Source organism: Nyctereutes procyonoides, unplaced genomic scaffold (genome assembly GCF_905146905.1).
Source record: "Nyctereutes procyonoides isolate TBG_1078 unplaced genomic scaffold, NYPRO_anot_genome, whole genome shotgun sequence".
Taxonomy (NCBI): domain Eukaryota; kingdom Metazoa; phylum Chordata; class Mammalia; order Carnivora; family Canidae; genus Nyctereutes; species Nyctereutes procyonoides.
The window spans coordinates 28,980,984-29,001,650 of NW_026575052.1; the positions used below are offsets into that span (position 1 = coordinate 28,980,984).

The 20,667-nt window shown below is 48.9% G+C and overlaps 1 protein-coding gene across 7 annotated transcripts in view; it reads right to left on the reverse strand.

The window, feature by feature from the left end:
- The window catches only part of ARHGEF28 (Rho guanine nucleotide exchange factor 28), a 311,495-nt gene that overhangs the window by 147,967 nt on the left and 142,861 nt on the right, over positions 1-20,667 (reverse strand). For 4 of the 7 annotated variants that reach the window (XM_055332795.1, XM_055332801.1, XM_055332798.1 and 1 more), the window contains 3 exons: positions 12,794-12,977; positions 9,824-10,004; positions 5,118-5,229 (listed from right to left, as the gene is read on the reverse strand). In XM_055332795.1, coding sequence (XP_055188770.1) covers positions 5,118-5,229; positions 9,824-10,004; positions 12,794-12,977 — 477 coding nt within the window. Of the gene's footprint in view, positions 1-1,080; positions 1,556-5,117; positions 5,230-9,823; positions 10,005-12,793; positions 12,978-20,667 lie in introns of those variants that run through there. The other 3 variants (XM_055332796.1, XM_055332799.1, XM_055332802.1) reach the window with 2 other exon arrangements.

Genomic DNA, 20,667 nt, shown 5'->3' on the forward strand with positions numbered 1-20,667 from the left:
TCTGTTCCCCCGACTTCCCACTTGGATTCTACTGGAACTCAGGAAAGAAACTCTTCAGCTCTACTTTCCACGTAAGCTCATCTCAACTGTATTGGATTCCTGACACGGGCTCAGTTCATGCTAGTCCTTGCCTCCAGGCTGCTCATCTGACCGTCGGGAGCCAGTACCCATGGCGCGTCTGGACAGAGCTTGTTACAGCGAGGCGACTTCTGAAGAATGGGGAGATTCTTTCCAGCTCAAATTAAGATTCTTCTGATAAACTGGGGAGGCAAGAAGAATTTTTCTCCATGCGTGACAAAATACTAGTATTGTAGGAATAAAGAAAATGAGCACCACACTGACTTGATCTCCTATTTTTATCCTTGACCCCTCAATGAAGAAACTCACTCTCCTGCGGGCCCGGAGGAAAGAGTAGATTGGCAAAGCCAGCCTCTAAAGGACGTACAGAAAAAGCTGAGTGGCTCTGTGAGATGAGAGGAACAATTACAAATTACTTCTCAGGGCTGGAAAGCACGTTCTCTGGGCGTGAGTTTTTTTTTTTTTTATAAATTTATTTTTTATTGGTGTTCAACCTGCCAACATACAGAACAACACCCAGTGCTCATGCCATCAAGTGCCCCCCTCAGTGTCTGGGCATGATCTCTAATTGTTCTGAAAATGCCAAAATATTTGACTTCCAGGTGAACAACGCCGATGAAGTGTTGGGATGGAGGGTCCATACTAGGGTTAAGATAAGAATGTGGTGTCCAAATGAGTGACCATCCCTACGGAACAGCCTATTGCTGTCCTGAAATCCCCAGCACCTCGGGCCCCAGCCATCCCGTATCTCGGCAGACGCTGGAACGGCACCCAACCCTTCTAAAGAAGGCATTCAGTTACAGTATGGAAAATGAAGAATCTTGGAAAGGAAATCTTGCGTAGATAAAAAGGCCCTTTGTTTTCTGTTTTCCCCCAATAACTCACAGGAGGTTCTCAAATAAGGAGACTGTACCATTCAAGTCCCCCTTCATGTTCGCTCACCCGGAGCACACAGAGCTGCATTCTCCTGGAGAGAACGTTTGAACAAAAAAATCTGCTTACCTCGTGCCTGGGACAGGGAGAGCCATCTCATATCCCGACACACGCATGACGGCCACCAAATCCACCCTCGCACACGTTACGACGTGGCTTCTAACGAGCCGGTGCTGCCGTGATGCTTCACGGTGGCCGGGCAGCCACCGTCAGGCAGGCGCCAGTCCAGGGCTCTACTCTCTCACCGAAGCCTCACTACGCACTACGAAATGATACGCCCAACTCCACCATTTTGCACAAAAGGAAACACAGTTGAATAACCTGAAAAAATGTTCAGAGGCCAGAACGCAGCAGAGTTGAGGTGTTAGCAGAGTCTGCCTGGAGCTGGCGTGTGTCATCAAGACATGCCTGTGCACGTAGGTCATGAATCTTCCTCGTAAGAACTTTATGAGACAGGTCAGCCGTGTGGAAGAAAGCTCCTTTCAAGGCGATGATCCCAACTTTGCACACAAATGCCGGAGAGAACTCTCCAACAGCAGCCCAAAGACGACGCAGCCGAGTGTTCTGTTATGCAAGGGCGGGGACTACTCCACGGTGTGATGGGGAAAAGATGTTCTTGTTGACCTCCCGACTGCCCGGGCAAGTTGTGGCGCCTCTAATGGCGCGGCGCTGCCCCTTCCTCATGTATAAAACTGGGAAAATTGGGCAGCACAGGTGGCTTGGTTGTTTAGCGCCACCTTCAACCCAGGGCCTGATCCTGGGGTCCTGGAATCGAGTCCCACGTCAGGCTCCCTGCATGGAGCCTGCTTCTCCCTCTGCCTGTGTCTCTGCTTGTCTCTGTCTCTCATTAATAAATTTAAAAAAATAAATAAAATAATAAATAAATAAACAAACAAACAAACAAAACTGGGAAAATACACTCCTGATACCGGAAAGGTCCCTCTCAGTGAGCACTGACAAGTGCGCTCCGTGGATGCACCAACCCTGCTCGGCTCACAGCTACACCTGCAGCACCCGGCACGGGCCCGGCCCTCAAAAAATCCCAGAGCTCAGTTGTATAAAAATAAACTACTGGAGATGAGGGCTCTCCCCTTTGCCGTTCTGGTTGCCGATCTGCCACCAGGGCCTGGACCGTGGTGGCCTGCGAGCGAGTGAGCTCTCAAGCATTTGCTCAAGGGTAAGAAAAAGTGAGCCTGCAGGACCCTCAAGTGCCTGCCTAGACCGTGCCCAGGTTTGGATGCACGGCCTCCCCCAGCACGCAGGCGGCACGGGCGTCTCGACCGCAAGACGCACCGAGATGCCGAGAAACAGGACGTGGACTCTCAATCTCCACCGTGAACGAGGGCCTCGGATACTGCATTGTTACCTTATTTGGTCAAAGGACCCTTTCCCAAAGCATCTCCTAAGTCTAGTGTTTTGAACAATGCCCTTTAGGAAATCCTGGGACAGGAGATCAGAGAAGGCGAGGGACTAAACCGAGCAACTGGTGGACTACTAACACTGGCGTCAGCTTACTCATCTGCGTGTGTCACAAACGAGAGGGCTTTCTGGCCATTGAGCTCACCTGGCGTGACCTCCCATCCTTCTGGGAGTCTGATCCCAAGGATGAAGCTGTGGAAACATAACTGGCTCGGGGACCATAATGACACCATTTATCACGCTAATGGGGACTGTAAAGCCCATCTCCAGGATAACACGGTCATCCTTTCAGCAACAGCAGCCACAGATACAAGCACAGGCCTTCCCGTTCCACTCCCTGCCCCTGGAGGGACGGAAAAACATGATCTCTTAGGAATCTTCTAGTAGATCACAAAGGGAAAGCCTGCTTTTGGGGTTTAAAGAAGAAGGGGGGAGAAAACGCAGACGTCTAGGTGCCTACGGGTGGACAAGCGGACCGGCCCTGACGCTTTCCACGTCAGCCTACCACCACGCCCCACAGACCTGCAGTTCCTAGGGTGTCCTCCGAGGATGCAGATCAAAGCGCTGCCCACCAGCTCCGTACAGCACACACACTGACCCCGTGGAGCTGGCGCACTTGATCCTACCTTGTGCCTGCATGACTGCAAGTGTCATTGCCTCAGCTGCTTCGAGGCCACCTAAGTCAGCGCACCTAAGATGCAGTGCAGTTTCCGTCATGACCCCGCCGCCTGCGAGGTCTGTTCCAGCTAGGAGTCACACTCCCCCTCACGGCTGATGCCCTCCACCTTAGGGCCCCCCCCATCATTACACCTGCCCCCACCCCAATCCCTCCAACCCGCTCTCCACGCTCTCAGTGACCTTTTGAAAATCATCATCATCGAGCCTCATTTGCTTGAAGCAGCTCCCGCCGCGGTCAGGGTGGAGTTCCAGGTTCCTGCCTCCCTCCCAAGGCTTGTGTTACCGGCATCACGCATGTGTGCACATAGCACACGCCCTGATCAACAGGACTACAAAATCATCTGCATTTCCCTCGATTTATCATGTGATCCGAGCTTTCTATCGCGCACGCCTGCACTGCCCGGAGTTCCTTCTCTCCACCTCCTCCGGGCAGCGCTGACCCTTGCACCATCCTGAGCCACAGAGTTCTCCCCGTGCTGCTCGCATGGGATGCCCCGATGCACGTATCAAAATGTCCTGGGGCAGCTTGTTTTCCTGCCCCAACCCCAAGTGTCAGCCCCCCATAAGGGCAAGAATTCAAACACTTATTCAGACTCTACTTTGTTCCAAATCAGTTTAAAGGTGGGTTAGAAGGGAAGAAAAATTATAAGGGAAAATGCAAGGATGGAAGCTTACTAAATGAATGACATAAAAGCAGTTAGCGGCACCATCCTGGCTCCAAGTTTTTGTCTTTGTCAACCAGCTATGAGGAAAACACTTGCTCAGTTACACTTAGAGCAACAGAAGCAAAGCCGAACGCTCGGGGGAAGCCAGCCTTCCAGACAGTCACCCCTCCAGGCCTTTGGGAGAAAGCACAGAGCTACCCAGGGCTTCCTTCGCAGGCAGGATGAGCTGCTGCTCCCTCAGGGCCCCCAGCACATCACCTGCAGGACACAGACCTGAGGGCAAGTCCGTAGAGGCCCAGCCAGGTCCAGCCGGTGAGCTGAACCCCGGACGGTGTGCAAAAGGGACGGGCCGCACGACTGCCAATGCCTTGCTGCAAACCTTCCTTCTCCAAGACTATGTTTGAACAGACATGGGGGCCGAGAGTGTGAGAGTTTACTGCCTGACAAATAACTGGAATGCAACTAGTCTACGTTGCCAAATACACGCAGAATCACAAATATTATTCACGGGGATCCCTGGGTGGCTCAGCGGTTTAGCGCCTGCTTTTGGCCCAGGGCACGATCCTGGAGTCCCGGGATCGAGTCCCGCATCAGGCTCCCTGCATGGAGACTGCTTCTCCCTCTGCCTGGGTCTCTGCCTCTCTCTGTGTATCTCTCATGAATAAATACAATCTTTAAAAATAAATGAATAAATAAATATGCCCATCACAAGGACTTGCTAACAGATAAGACTTATTTGTCTATGGAAAAGCGGGCGGGGGGAAACCATGACGAGGTGGAGAACACATGCCCGGATGGCACCCCTGCAGGGGAGCTGGGTGTTACCTACAGCTGAGACGTCCACGATGCAGCACGACAACTATACCTCTCGCTGTGGATCCACAGGTGGATCTGTGCCCTCAAGCCCCCGAAGCCCCATGACGACTGTCACCATCCATGTGGGACAACCAAGTCGGGTGTGACTGTGTGTGTCTCGAGGAACACAAGCACCCCTGCCTTCACCCTGCAGCCTGTGGTGACCTGTACATATCGACAGCGACACCAACCCAACCTCCAGACTCTTGATGTCGGACTAGCCCAGGGCAGGGCTGCACAGAGGATGAGTGACCCAAAGGACAGGTGTCTGGGAAGGAACAAATGCAGCTCAAACCTGCGGCGAATGCACCGCGTCGTGAGAGCACCCTGGAGGTCAGGGTGGGGCCAATGGCACTCAGGAAATGCCAACTGAGGTCCAGTGTTCGCACTGCTTGCCTCTGCCCCAGGGCCCCGACCCCGCCCACCAGTCGCTCTGGGCTCCGGCTGCACTTCCAACCCCCTCCGACCCCCGGAGGCGGCCCTGAGCACCTTCTGGGTTCCTGGGCGCGGGGGAGGCAGCTCGCGTACCCTCCTCGGTGGCGGCAGCCCGGGAGGGCATGGCCCGGCTCTCCTGTGGCCCAGCTTCTCGGTCGTCAAGAGCCTAAGAAAGAAAAATAAATAAATAACTCAATGGGAAACTCCAGCGGGTTCAGATCTGCGCCCAGGAGACGGAAATTGGGATCACAGGCCTGGGAGCTGGGACAGGCCGATGCGGGTGGGGCCGGCTGCATAGACGAGGCGGAAGGCTGCTGGGAGGAGGCTGACAGGAGACAGGGGCCCGGAGGCAGGGCCAGCAGGGTCCCTGCCGCCAATGCCCCACGTCACAACCAAAGGTCCTCCGGAACCTAGTGCATGAGCTGCAAAGGCCACCCCCCCTCCCCACCCCGAGATCAGAACATCCCGAGGGCAGAAGGGAGCGGCGCCGCTCAGCTCGTCCCCTGGGCTCCACAGGCTTCCCTAGCCATGACCACACCGGGTGCCCAAGGATGAGCCCAGGAGCCCCAGATCCCGCACGACGTGCCCGATGGCGAAGTGCCCAAGGCTGCGGCGGCGCACGGCGCACGGCCCATGGCGGGGTGGTAGGTGACGCTGGGCAGGGGACACGGCAGCCGGCCCAGAGCCCTGGACCCTTGTGGGCGGGGTAGCAACCAGGCTCAGTCGGGCTCTTGGCTCCTCCAGAGCAACACCCCAAGGCCAGAGCAGCGACAGCAACGCGAAACATGCAAATACACACATTTAACCAACTCTCAAAGGGCAGGAAATGAGAAGTGCCTGCTCGCCAACCCCACGACCAGCATCCTCTCCTGCAGGGCCCACCGCGGCATCACGGAGTGACTGGGCCAGGGACTGCCCGAGAGGCCATGGGAGCCTCCCCGCACAGGCTCAAGGCCCAGCGGCCCTCGCCACCCGGAGGGCCTCATCTTCAGGGGAGGCCAAGGCCAAGCCTACACGGAAAGGGCATCAGGCTGCTGCTCCGATTACAAAACACAACCTGACGGAGGAAAACACTTAGTTTTTTTTTAAATGGGGCCTATTAAAAACAATGTTTAGGGCGGCCCGGGGGGGCTCGGAGGTTTAGCACCGCCTTCGGCCCAGGGCGTGACCCTGGGGTCCCGGGATTGAGTCCCACGTTGGGCTCCCTGCACGGAGCCTGCTTCTCCCTCTGCCTGGGTCTCTGCCTCTCTCTCCATGTCTCTCATGAATAAATAAATCTTAAAAATGTTTATTCTTATGAGTAGATTTGGATGCAATCATAGAACATTTGAATTTCCCAGCTCCATTATTAGTTTTAGCTAAGGTCTAGAACTAAATTCTCAACATTCTGATTAACAGGAAAAAGTGTGATGAGAGAACTAAAACATGATCGAAAAATATAGCTCAGATTTTGCCTATTATCTGATTTCCTAATATCTTTGCTTTTTGGATATTTAGCACCAACCTGTCATTTTTTAACGTTCAATGTTAAATTGCAAATTATCAGCCCCCCCCCCCAATGTCTGCAATGATACAGTGTGGTAACACGGACCCTTAACCCCTAACAAGTGCGGCATCTAAATGGGATCATCACCCGAACGCCTCTTGTCTACGTAGACTCAGGTAAAGCAGACTCAGGTTTCTGGACTAAGGTTTTATTGTCGTTGCTCTAGAAAGGCTGAAGATAACCGAGCAATGCCCAAATCCCAAGACTGAGGGGCTAAGACAGGACTGAGGATATGCCGCAGCTCAGAATAAATTAGTCATTAGTTCCAAGTCATTATCTACAGCTGTTGTGTAAAAAAGAACTAAACAAAAACAGGCATAATTTTATGTACCTAAGATGTCATAAAACAAGAATACTTTATTACTAAACTAATTCCATACTTGTTCCCCCAAATTGTAAAGCTTTAGCATTGACAACCTGTAACAGTTATCACCTATTTTCATTTAAAATAGCAACAAACTGGGATCTCTGGGGGGCTCAGCAGTTGAGTGCCTGCTTTGGGCCCAGCGCGTGACCCTGGGGTTCTGGGATCGAGTCCTGCGTCAGGCTCCCTACATGGAGCCTGCTTCTCCCTCTGCCTGTGTCTCTGCCTCTCTCTGTGTCTCTCATGAATGAATAAATAATAATAAAAAAAAGGCATCAAACTAGAAAAGGAGTACCATCAAAAACATTAAGTTCAAAAATACTATAGAAACGTTTCGTGGAGCAGGTAAGAACTACTCTGGATGTCAATTAGAGTTCTGGACCCAATCCAGGTGGGTATACTGGAGGGGCTTGGGGTCCCCCGCCCAGGAGCCGTCCTCCAACACTGTACGAGACGGGCCACCTCCACTCCTAAGGCCACTCCCAAGTCCCCGTTGTTACTTGCAGTTCTGACCAACTGACTGCAAATGAGGGGATCCCATGACCTCCCGACCTGGGATGTGACTGATCTGCTGGCGCGGCTCGCAGACCTCAGAGGATCAGTGCCCTTGCAAGATCACTGGTTTATTATAAAACGCTGTAACCGAGGAAGAGCCGGGTGGAAATACCGCCCGTGGGGAGGGCCGGGAAAGGTGTCGTGGAGCCTGCCTGCACGCTCCCTGAACCCGTGCTCCCGGTTCTCCCGGGGGCTTCAGTCCAGAGGCCTGATTGATCACCTCACTGGTATTGGTGCCTGAACCCCAACGGCAGCCCCCCTCCCGCCCTGGAGGCCAGGCCCCGGAGCGGAAGGCTCGAGCCCACAACCACAGCCTGGGCATCAGGCACTTGCCAAAAGCTCCTCATTAAGCCAACAAAAGATGGCACTGTGGCTGTGGATGCCTCAAAATCCCACAGGTGACAGAGCTGTAATCCCAGAAGCAGAAGTAGACAAAGAACAAGATGCATTTCTTCTAAGTCAGAACATCCTCCAGAACCTCTGCCTTCTTCCCCCCGCCCACCCTCCAGCCACACAACACGGGCTCCGAGAAAGAGGAGGAGCACAGGCACGGGGCAGCTCCAGGCCATTCCACGGTGATGGATGCTTCTCATAAAATGACAATCTCCGAGAAGCCGGAGAGCTGTCTCCGTTTGGCCTCTGTTATCCCGAGTCCACTGCAACAGATTACTGAAGCACCTAGAACGACTCATCCTAAACCCGCCAAGTCAACTATCATCTCAGATGCATCAGGAGAAATCATGATCCCACCTCAGAAGCTGGTGGTTTTCATAACGAGACAAACGTTCACGATGTTTGCTAGACACACGGGATGCTCTGTTCCTTTCAGGAGTTTGGTCACCAGGTGCCACACTGCAACCAGAGCATCTAAAGACACACGTGCCACTGAGCTCTGTGGGCACCTGCAGGGAGCCGCGTGCATCCGGAGCAATGTGGCCCCTCAAGGCCTGGGCTCTGCGGGGCCAGATATCCACTGCGGGGGGGGGGGCAGGTGAGAGCCACAGGGATCCCCGATGGCCTCAGTATCTTGAAATGAGAAGCATCCTTAAGCAAAATGAGGAAATACTGTCCACCAGAAAATGATACATGTCCTAAAACCCAACAAAGGGATGTAGTTCATCCTATGAAAAGCATGTTATTTCTTTAAATAAAATAATAAAATAAAATATTTTATTTCTTTAAATAAAACCCTACATGAGCACCTGGGTGGCTCAGTTGGTTAAGCATCTGCCATCAGTTCAAGTCATGATCCCAGGGTGGGTCCTGGGACCGAGCCCCTGCTCGGCGGGGAGCTTGCTTCTCCCTCTCCCTCTGCCCTACTCATGGGCACACACGCATGCTCTCCCTCTCTCTCTCTCAAATAAATAAAATCTTTTTAAAATTTTAAATAAAACCTGATATGGATTAAGCCAACAATAATCCTTGATACACAATGTTTTTGACTGAATCTGTCATTTAATTATAGGAGGCAAACATTACACAAAAAGCCAAAACTGTGATGAATGAGATTTTTTTATATATATATAATGGTTTACTTTGTAAAGCCTACATAGTCCTGAAACCTGTGCCTTCCTAATGGATGTGCTTGAGAACACAGGACCTCAGGGCACCCGGTGAGTGAATCCACTATATCCTGGGGCGCAGGTCAACTAGATTGACACAGCCCTTTTACTCAAAATAACACTACACTTTGCTTTAATAATTAAGATGCAAATATTTTTATATTGTTCCAGATTCTACAAAACATAAAAAATAATAATAAAGATGAAACATTTTAAACTCCGAGATAGGCATGCTATGACGTCACTGAAAACTGACGCTGGAGCCATTTTGCGAAGGGTAAAAAGCTCTTTGAAAGGAACATTTTGAGTGACCAGTCCCCTTTTAAAAAGAAACTACACACGGGGTCAAAATGCTTAACTGCATCTAAGCCTTAAGAAATCCCAGGAGTAGGTATTATTCATGTATAACAACCCTAAATACAACTGCTTTTAATAAGAATTGCGTAAAATCAATTAATACAAAACACCGTATTTTCCAACATTATTATAATCCAACACTAGTGATGCTGGCTTCTGGAAAATAAATACACAAATTACTATTTTCTATTGGCAAAATATTATGTTGTAATTTTCACTCTGCTGATGGAACACAGCTTCCAATTCCATGTTCCTGAAGTTTTATCGGAGACAAAGCGCTGCCCTCCGGAACACAGTTCCCAAGACAAGGAGCGTGCAGTCTGTCCTCTCGAGGAGCATGAGTTACTGTATTACCGGAAGGAAGGGACACACATACCTTGAGGAGAAAGGCTCTGTCCAAAAAGTATTTCCTGAAGAGTTTAATATCTGCCTCCAACAAATGCTCGGCTGTGTGGTTCAGCGTCAGCGTCAGCGTCCCCGACGGGTGAACATACTGCAGGAAGGCACGTCCGCCGAGGTCCACTCGGGAGAGGTCAGGGGAACGTCTGCCCTGGAAACTGAAATGTCACAAATCAAAACCTACTGGCAGCTTCAGAGACCTCAACCCCAAGGTCCCACCTCACTCGCTGCCCACCCCCGTATTACCAATGCAACTGGCACAAGGATCCGTGAAAGCCACCTGACAATAAGCACGCAGAATCACGTAAACAGATCCTAACGAAGCCACCTCCTTCCACCGAGACACGATGCCAGTTGAGAAGCTATTCACATACACTACATACTTTACAGTTATCTGTAGAACCAGTGACACGACTGACTTTTAAACATTTTACTTCGATATTTCATTCTCTGTTTAATTCAGAAAGAGGCCTCTTGCTTTAATGGGGTCACATGTCCTAGAACAAATTAGCAAGCAGCCAACAGCTTATTAGGTGATTACAGTGGAAAACAGATAGGCTCTCCAGGGAGCATGGGGAGGTTTGGATGTTACAAACAAGTGGGATATTCATAGCACACTGGTCCACTGTTGTAAATCATTTTATCATGCAAATTAAAACGCATGAATTTGACCTTGTGGTATTCTTGAAAACATCCATGTACAAAGAAGCAGTATTCCCAGACTAAAGTCCCGAAAATAAACTTATTTTCTGTTCTGTTTCGGCCGACAATCGCACATTTACCAGCTATCCATAGGCTTCACGGTCAGTGTCATGTTCTGGATGGCCCACAAGGTCATTCCATTTCAACCAGTAAAGGAGCCTCAGGAGGAACATGCTAGTGCTTCCAGGGAACAGCCCCCTTCAGGACGCGGTCACGCCTCCACAAATTGCTCCCAGAATCCTCGCTTCACAGCGCTCGCTCTATGCCCCTTTCCTCTTCTTACATGACCTCGTTTTATTAACGAATTTATACTTCATGAAAATATACTTCCAATCAAATAGATGTTATCTCCATCATATGGAGCAGCAAAAAGAGATCTGTTAAGAGCCCCTGAACTCTAAGATGTGGGGCAGCTCCCCAAATTCTTGACATTAACGTCTAGAATCTTCTAGAAAACTCCCCATCCTAACATGTGACTGAATGTTAGTCCCCATCCTAAATGGACTCTGAGCCTGAGCCAGAAAATGGAAGCTTCACTATACACTCAGACTTTAGCTGACGGTCTACTTCTAATACCATTCATGAATAGATTGGTTAGACCGGCAAAACTTTAAAGCCCATAATACCTCCCGGTCCTGAAGACAACAGAAAGGTACTAAGTTGCCCAAGATGAAGTCAGCCAGGACTTTTATCTCACATTGAACCATCCACAATGACCAAGTCAAAGGAAGTAGTCCTGCCTTGGTCTCTTGGGCCAAGCTAGTGGAGTCATGTTAGAGGCAAACAGAGGGCAATTCCTTTTGATGGGCTTTTCCCTTGTTTGGTGGTCATGTGACCAAAGCAGAACAAAAATAGAAAATTCGAACATCAACTCTATATCCATTATGTACCATAAATTAATTCTATTAACTCTATAGCCATTAAAACCATAAATTAATTACACTGAGTTTCATGAGCCAAATAAGAAAAACCAGCCCGTTAAGATACACCATATAATAATATATCAGTGATAGTTAATATTTACATAGCACTTTGTGATTTTCAATATACTTTCCCATTTATTTTTTAATACCTGTTAATAAGTCAAGGAGATAATTATATATGAATCCCCCTTTCATAAGAATATGACCTTATTCATAAGATTATTCTTTTTTTAATTTTTATTTATTTATGATAGGCACACAGTGAGAGAGAGAGAGAGGCAGAGACACAGGCAGAGGGTGAAGCAGGCTCCATGCACCAGGAGCCCGATGTGGGATTCGATCCCGGGTCTCCAGGATCGCGCCCTGGGCCAAAGGCAGGCGCTAAACTGCTGCGCCACCCAGGGATCCCTCATAAGATTATTCTAAGTAATAAACCACACATTTTCATTCACTGAGAATGTTGATATCATGATGAACATAGCAAACTTTACAGTTCCACTATTATTCCCTTTACATGACTTCACTAGATCCTAATAACCATATTGTACCTTAGGATTTATCTATTACTGATTTAACAAAAATTTATATTCTTTCAATGAGTGTTACATGTTGACACTAGACATACTGCAGCGGGTATACAAATACTTTCAGCCCTCCAATGATACAGGATGGAGACCTAACAAATGATGACTACATTTAAAATTTATAAATTATGATTAATATTGTGAATAATTTTAATCACCATATTGTAAATTAATCATAATGATAAAAGACCCTAACATAGATGGCTTCTCTGAAGCAATGGTATTTAAGGTGAAATCAGAAAGATACGTACTAGGTAGGCTAGTGTTTCCCAATTTTTTTTCCTAATTTTTTTCTTGATTATAGTCTCCTACGGAGCCCTTTGAGACATTTTTTTCCCTAACTAACCCCCTCCCCATGAAATATTGATACCAAATATACCTGTGTATCTGCTTATGTACTCTGTACCTTACACATGAGAACTAATAGCAACACATAAACCGTTATTAGCTTGTAGTCTGGTTATTTCCACTCTTCTATGGTCAAACACTTTATAGAAACAGATCAAGAGAGAATCAATCTAGGGACGCCTGGGCGGCTCAGCGGTTGAGCGTCTGCCTTCAGCCCAGGCTGTGACCCCGGGGTCCTGGGATCAAGTCCCACATTGGGTTCCCTTTGAGGAGCCTGCTTCTCCTTCTGCCTGTGTCTTTGCCCCTCTCTCTGTCTCTCATGAATAAATAAATACAATCTTAAAAAAGAGAGAGAGAGAGAAAATCAATCTATCGAGTAGCCAAACTCACTTTGTGATGTCTTCAACCAGCTTGGAGTGTCCGGCACGTAAAGCCAAGTCTAACGGTGTGGCACCTTCTTCATTGGGTAAAGACAAAGCCTGAACTCCCCCAGGGAGGCACAAGAGGAAATGAGAGAGCTTAGGCAGGCCCCATCTCATAGCCAGGTGTAGAAGAGACTCTCTGCATAAAGAAACTGAAAAGAAAGACAAATGGTATTAGTTCCTTCATTTACAAACTCTGTCGTCTAGGTTTTATCTACAATACCATCTATTTAGACATAATAAGAATGTCAGAACTGGAAGGAATCATCAAAAGCATCTAATCCGAACGACACCTTAATTTTTTTTTTTAAGTAGGCTCCCTGCCCAGTGTGAAGCCCAATACGGGGCTTGAACTCATAACCCCGAGATCAAGACCTGAACTGAGATCAAGAGACACACAACTGACTGAACCACCCAGGTGTCCCCATTTTACTGATGTGGACAGGCCGAGTGATTTGTCCAAGGTAGCCAGTGGGTGCTGGAGCCAGGTCCACTCCATCGCTGGTGTGCTGCTGTTTCCACCTGCCGCAGGGCACACTGACATCACCTTCCACTTGTGCAGTCAAGTTATTCGGGGAAAACTAGTCTAGGTGCACACCATCATGTAGAAACACACCCAGCTGTCCTTTGAGGGGATTCTGCTACTTCAGGTGGGCAGTATGAAGGCCACAACCATAAAGGAGTCCCTGTTCCCACTCTCCATCCTCAGAGATGCTCCTCCCCTGATGAGAAGCGAGGACAGAAATGGGTTTCGCATGTCCAGAAAACTTGAGAATATGGTGGTTCTCACACTTCACAGAGGTGCTTTGGCGCATCTCCTAGGTCCTGGGATTCCATCACTGCTGGCAAAGCCGCCCTAGTGCTCTGCTTAAAAAACTCAGCCTGTGCCTCTTCAGACGGCAAAGGGCTCTTGGCTCATCTGTGTGTCTGAGTTTTCTCAGACTGCGGTGTTTGTGGCTTTCCATTACGCAGTCTATCACTGTACAGGCTGAGGGGTTGTATTATTCTCCACACCTATCTCAGTATCTGACAAACCGAAGTCATCCAGTATCTGTGGAGCTGAATGGCAACCATTAAAATCTCCAGTATTTGGGTGTATTCAAATTGCCTTATCTGTATGGAGTTTGCACACCTGTATTTCTACCCCAGCGCTCAGTGCCTGGAACCCAACTGGCTCAGGATAAATATTACACTGGAAATATTTCTATTGCAATACTCAAATATGAAAATAGAAGGAAAGAATAGATTTGCTTACATTAACAAAAAAGGTAGGCCCACGAACTCCCTAGACACCAAGACACGCCTTACAACAAGCCTTATCTAAACCTGAGAATCCGAACACTCAGGATCCACGTGCAATGAGAATGTGAACTGCAAGTTAAATAATGCTACTGGCTGCATCCGTAACGGGAGAGACGTCCAGAGCATCCTGCATCGCACTGCAGGAAAAGCCAGAGAGGTGGGACTGTCTTCTATCCCAGTACAGCGCCCGGCACCTGTATGCAACTGGAAATATCTGCATATTGAATGAATGAATGAATGAATGAATGAATGAATGAATGAATGAATATATGAGCAAGGGGGCTCATTCCCTGATGAGTCCCCATGAAAGTTAGCTTTAGGGATATGACGACAGCTGCTATTTGGAGCCTCGATCATTCTTGGTTCCACCTCTGATACTTCAACTAAAATCTGTGAGCAGACACGATGTACTCTCACAGAGTTTGGACACTGATGGCAAAAACTAGCCAGTCCTCCACACAACTGGTCATCCGCATTAACAGAACTTGACTTTCCCATGACCTTCGTTAGTGTGACTTTCCTACTCCAGGAGACTCTTCCCTGCACAAATGATTCTGTGCTCATCCATCCTTCAAGACCCATCAAATCTTCTGCAAAAAGCATCAGTTTAAGCCCTAAAACCAATCTTTAGGACCCAGTGATCCCTATCCAACCCTAATCCAACTCCTGCCCTGCCCACCACCCCTCCTTTGCATTAGAAGAACATCATTAAACCAAGCTTCAAGTTCTCATTCCACCCCAATCCTGCCCCACCCCTTGAAAGGGCTGCTGGGGCTCCACGAGGCCGTCTCCCGTACCAGCCCATGCAGGCAGCTCAGTTTTCGTCTTGCCAGCAGGCCGTGGGGTGCTACGTGGGAAGCCAGCCTCCAGCAACACTCAAACTGGAAATGATAACAAGGAAATGTCCCACTGCACAAATGCATTTACATTCTCAGTGGTTCATACTATTTCTTTACCCAAATCAAGAACATAAAGTCTTACGTTTCAAATATGTAAATGAGCCCTTGCAGCGAAATACCACGGACTTGGCTGTGCATTTGCTCTCTGACCTGTGTGACTCGGCACAGTCCCCCTCCGCCTGAAAAGTGACATCTGGAATCCCAAAACATCTAAAAATGAAGCAGTGCACACACCTGCCAGATATCTGCTTAACAGGCTTGCTATCTTCAAAGGCTACTGACAAACTCATCTTTCTTTTATCCTTTAAGTTTTTGACCTTTAAACTCATTTTATTGGAAGGTAGGGTTTTCATTTCTTAACAAATTCCAAATATGGCATGTTTGAGAACATTTCCATTTTTTTTCTTTCTAAAATAATAACAGGAAGAGACTGGCTAAGATCAGGTAACATAACAAACACAGAGGCACAAGGACACTCCCCAACATGTATGTCCGCAGAGGTCACAACCAGCCACCCCAGAATGGAATTGCTAAGTCACCCCAATCTCCCCCTGGTAAGACGTACCGCATGGTTACATGGGACACAATTTTCTTTCAAGAAAAAAAAAAAAGCCAAAAGGGAACATCTAAACCTCTTACATCCCCTTTTAAGACAAGACTACTGGGGGACCTCACAGCTTTCTCATTCCGCTCGGAAGCTCGGAGCCCAGAACCAGGCGAAGAGCCTGAAATAGGAAACACGGTGACATATATAAATAATTCTGCTTGTTATAGAGTTTCAGATTGTTAACAGCGGTCAGGAAAACAAGCTGTGAAAAGGGGGTCATACAATCTGGCAGCAGCGGGGCGGGTGCTTAAAAGGTGTTTTTAACCAAATAAATAGGTCTCCTCCCGCTTGGCCAGGGCCAGCAGCTCTGCGATTACTGTGCCTGGAACAGAAGGACGCTCACCGTCCTTGTGGCAGACGTCCGGAGGCGCCACGGGCACAGCCGGTCCAGCCACCCCACCACGGACGGCGGAGCAGGGGTGACATCGGGCATCCCACTGGGCGCCAGGCCTGTGGGCAGTGGAGGACTAAGGGCTCCATCGAAGCCGTGGGCCCCAGGATGACACGGCAGCCTCTGCGAGCTGCGAGCCCAGGTGCCCGCCGAGCCCGGGCAGCCCGGCCCCGACAGCCACGGAGGCGCAGGGAGGCGGAGGCCACACAAAGCAGTGCCGCAGCCGCTGCCGGTACGTGAACCGCAGCCACAGGCTAACACAGAAACCCCCCAAGAACCCTGATGCTGTCGGGGGGCCACGGGAGAGCGCACAGAGGGCATCTCCATCACCGCGGGACCTTGCCGAGTGAAACCCACGGCACACTGTTCAGGATCAGGACCACGTAGGCAGAAGCACCTGAAGGGGAAGCAAGGCCACGGCTATTGTAAAGTCAGCAGCGTCCCTGGAACAGAGGGGCCACGCCGGGGAGGAGGGGATCAGAGCTGCCCTGGGTCCCGTGGGCCCACAGGTCTCCCCCTGACACTCAAAGCCGTGTCTAAGGACCCCCCAGAAGCGAACACAGGGCTGCAGAAGGGGAGGAGGGTGGGCAGATGGGGTGAGTGGGTGACAGGCGTGTGATGGGATGGGCGCTGGGTGTTTACTGTATGCTGCCAAATTGAATTTAGATTTTAAAAATGTAAAAAACTTACAGTAATAATAAAATAAATTTAAAAAAATTATTTTCCTCAGAAAATGAAAACAGAATTTCTAGGGCAGGCATTATTTTTTTTTTTTCTAAAAGATTCCCAAGTGGGATCCCTGGGTGGTGCAGCAGTTTGGCGCCTGCCTTTGGCCCAGGGCGCAATCCTGGAGACCCGGGATCGAATCCCACATCGGGCTCCCGGTGCATGGAGCCTGCTTTTCCCTCTGCCTATGTCTCTGCCTCTCTCTCTCTCTCTCTCTGTGACTACAATAAATAAATAAAAATTAAAAAAAAATGTAAAAGATTCCCAAGTGATTCCAATTACAATATCAGGGTTAAGATCTCCTTTCACTAAGTACTTAACAAAATCACTACCTATGCTGCCTTTTTATGTCTTCCCTATCACCTCCTATGATCTATTAGCTAAAATTTTCACCAATGAACAATAACTAAAAAAAAAAAAAAAGCTTGTGGCTCCTCCACGTCATTTTTAATCTACAATACTTGCCCCCAAACCAAGATACATCCTCAAAGGTTGTAAGCAAAGTACTAAAGATAGATATGAGAGGAACAAAAACCTAGAAGCAAATACTTTCCAGTACAATTTAATTCAGAAGTACTTCCACGTTCCAGAGTTTACTAACGTTTCACAAGTCCCAAGAGCAGCCATGGAAATGTACTCAACTCCTTAAGTTCAGGAACAAAATATATTTAATTCACATGCATCCAAATCATGAAAATAAGTTGTCCTCTCGTTTCCAAACCACATATGTATTTATGGCGATCTCAAGGTTTGCACCTGAGACATCCAGTAGACAAACACAGGAAGACACGAGGACTGAGTACTACCTGCCAGGCCCTGTGGACACAAAGGGGGACAAGGTCCCTTGTCTTTGAAGAGCATCGTGCCAGCCCACTTTTGTTTGGAATGAACGCCCGGTCCGTGAACCCACTGCCTGACGAGTTACAGCTCTAGGCTTAGACACAAAGAATATGAACAGAAATCACGAAACTATTGGACCTACAACCGCCATCAACATATCATGACCTGAAAATTTACAGATTTTATGCCAAAATGTTGAGCAAAAAAGTAAAGAGAATGAAAAATATATATATATTGCCAAAAACGTTACGGGGCACAAAAGAGTATTTGGCATGAGCATCATATACGATCTCCTATTGAGGAGTCTCCACGAAATGGGAGAAGTCATGGGTGATGGTATCTTTAAGTGGTTTAATCCGAGTGTTTATATATAAAAAAAACACCCTTTCATATAGAATATGCAAGGTTGTTGGGTCCAGAACAGGAACTACAAATACAAACAGGTTTGTAGGAAAGATAAGGAAACAGAACCAAGAGGGCAGGCACGGCTGGATCATCGAGGCAAAGGGAGATGAAGCGGAGTTGCAAGCTTAAGGGTGGGGCTTAGCTTTTCTGAATCAGATTTGTTGGAGACGCTCAGATTCCCACCCCTCGCTGCAAATCTGGGAAAACGGTGACTCCGCATGTTCCATGGGAGTCATACCGTGATAGACAACTCTGGAACGCACTTTCGGGGGTCTGCTTCTCCTCCAGGTGGCTTATACTCTATGTTACCTTGTGGATCCAGTGGCAACGTGGCTGGAACACTAAAAAGTCCTTATCAGAAGCCAAAGGAGGCAGTCCAATTTCTGGCCCTCACTCCCTGGGGCCCTGTCCAGACCGCATTATGCAACGTGAGCCTCAGGAGAGCACTCGAGAACCCAGACACAATGCCGTAGAGCACAGAGGTGAGTTGGAAGATCCGGATTTAAACACGTACAGAAACGCAGCTGTGGGAAGACCCCTTAATTCTGCGATTTCGTGGTGCCTGATGTGAAGTGTTACCCTCCCGGCCCACGCATGACCCAGGAACGTCAGGGGGCATAATGCAGGTATCGCACGACACAGGGTTGTTGAGAACTATGCAGGCCAGTACCGGGGCCGGGGCGTTCTCCGCAGTGGACACTGGTCTGACGTCTTCCATACAGAAAGCACAACTGCCACTAAATAGAGACGTGAAAAAATTAATTAATTAATTAATTGAGACATGATCTACTCCAAAGGGCTTTCCCTCTGGTTGTGATTTAACGGCGTCATTTAAGGCAGGCAGCTGCCTGCTCAGAAGGCACCACAATCGCATCTAAGACACCAGATGTGCCTCCAGGACGCACGTGCTGCAGCTGAGCCTCAGGCACCAGGAGGCCATTAGGTGCCAAAAGCAACGAACGATTATGCCACACCTACTTCCCAGTCTGTGCACTAGGTTTGTTTTAAACCATTTGCTAAGATTTCTTCAAGCTCCTGCTTGTGTTCACCATTCATTCATTCATTCATTCATTCATTCATTCGGTATTTGCTGACAGCCTACTAGGCACTGAGCATCCTTTCCCCCTCTCGCACCATGCAGGAACCTGTGGAACTGCCAGACATCCTCCCAACTAACCCTATTCTGTTTGGGAGAGAATGAAAATACGTTGCAGTCTCGTTTTATCATTGGCAAGCAGAGAAAGTGTAGACTCGTCCTATCTTGGCAACCTTAGCAATCTCTGCTCTAGAGTCTGAATGGAAGCACAAGCAGGACACCGACTTCTCACCTACAGGTGGGCAGGACCCACTCACTGCCCTTATCCTGGAAGCCTGAGCCCTGGGTCCAAAGGGCTAGACTGAGAAACACTCAGCTCCGGTGGGAAGTCTCATCCCGTCCTTTGGCGCGAAGTCCACACCCAGGAAAGGATGTTCTGGTGAGCACAGAGAAGGAAGGTCAACCAGATAAACAAAACAGGAGACCGGTGGTTAAGCTGCCCCCTACCTGGAATGAGGTTGAGGGTGGAGAGGTTGGAAAACGTTCACCTGAAGTCCAGGTGGGCAGCTGTCACATATGAATGAAAGCAAAGGAACGAACCACCACCATCACCTTTGTTATTTCATTCTTATCAGGTGCCAGTGACTGTAAGGACTTTATACTCCTTGCTTCCATCTAACATTTCTTAGGCAACTTGCAAGTGTTACCTTGTTTGATCCTGGCAGCCACTGCAGGAGCGAAGACCTAGGATTACCCCCGTTTCACAGGGGCAGAAACCGAGCCTTGACACTATCACACAGTTGCCCAGATTCACTCAGGCACTACCGGGAGCATCAGGGATCGGAACCCAGACCTTTGCACCCCCAGAGCTCAAATTCTTATAGGCAAAGAAATAATTATGTATGAGATGAGGAAAAAGCAAGGAGGGCAGGAAAGACAAGGCAACAGAATGAGAGCGAGGAAACCAAACAGAGGGAGCTAAGCCACACCAGTCGTAGGGGTCCAGGGTCACCTGAGTCTGCACGCATCAGCCTGATGAGTGGCTACACACATGCACACGCACCTCACTGTCTCATGAAAACCTGCAAGGCAAAAGCTGCGGCAGCTATAACTGGAGGGCAGAGAAAGCAGCTATGTGGGAATCACTATGAACCAGAACCTGGGACAGGATCATAAAAGATCTGGGGGGCGGGGAGGCAGTTCCACCCTCAGAGGCTCACGCTCAGACAATGGTGCATATTCTGGAGTCAAGACAAGGCCTTTGAATGTTCGCCGGGGCCACGTGGAGCAGAGCAGCGCCCGAGGACTCAGGCTGCCCGGGCCCTAAGAACTCTCAGCCCTCGGCAGCCTCACGGCCCACCCTCCCCGGGGCTCTCCCTCACGTCCCCTGCACCACCAGCCTTTAATCCACAAGCACCGCTTGTTTTAAAGCCAATTATTCTTTTTTTTTTAAAATAAAGCAATACAAAGTAGTTGCCAGCAGTCAAATACTCTTTTTCATTTTTTTTTTAATTTAAATTCAGTTAGACCTCTGGGAAATGAACTAGGGGTGGTGGAAAGGGAGGTGGGCAGGGGGTGGGGGTGACTGGGTGATGAGCACTGAGGGGGGCACTTGATGGGATGAGCACTGGGTGTT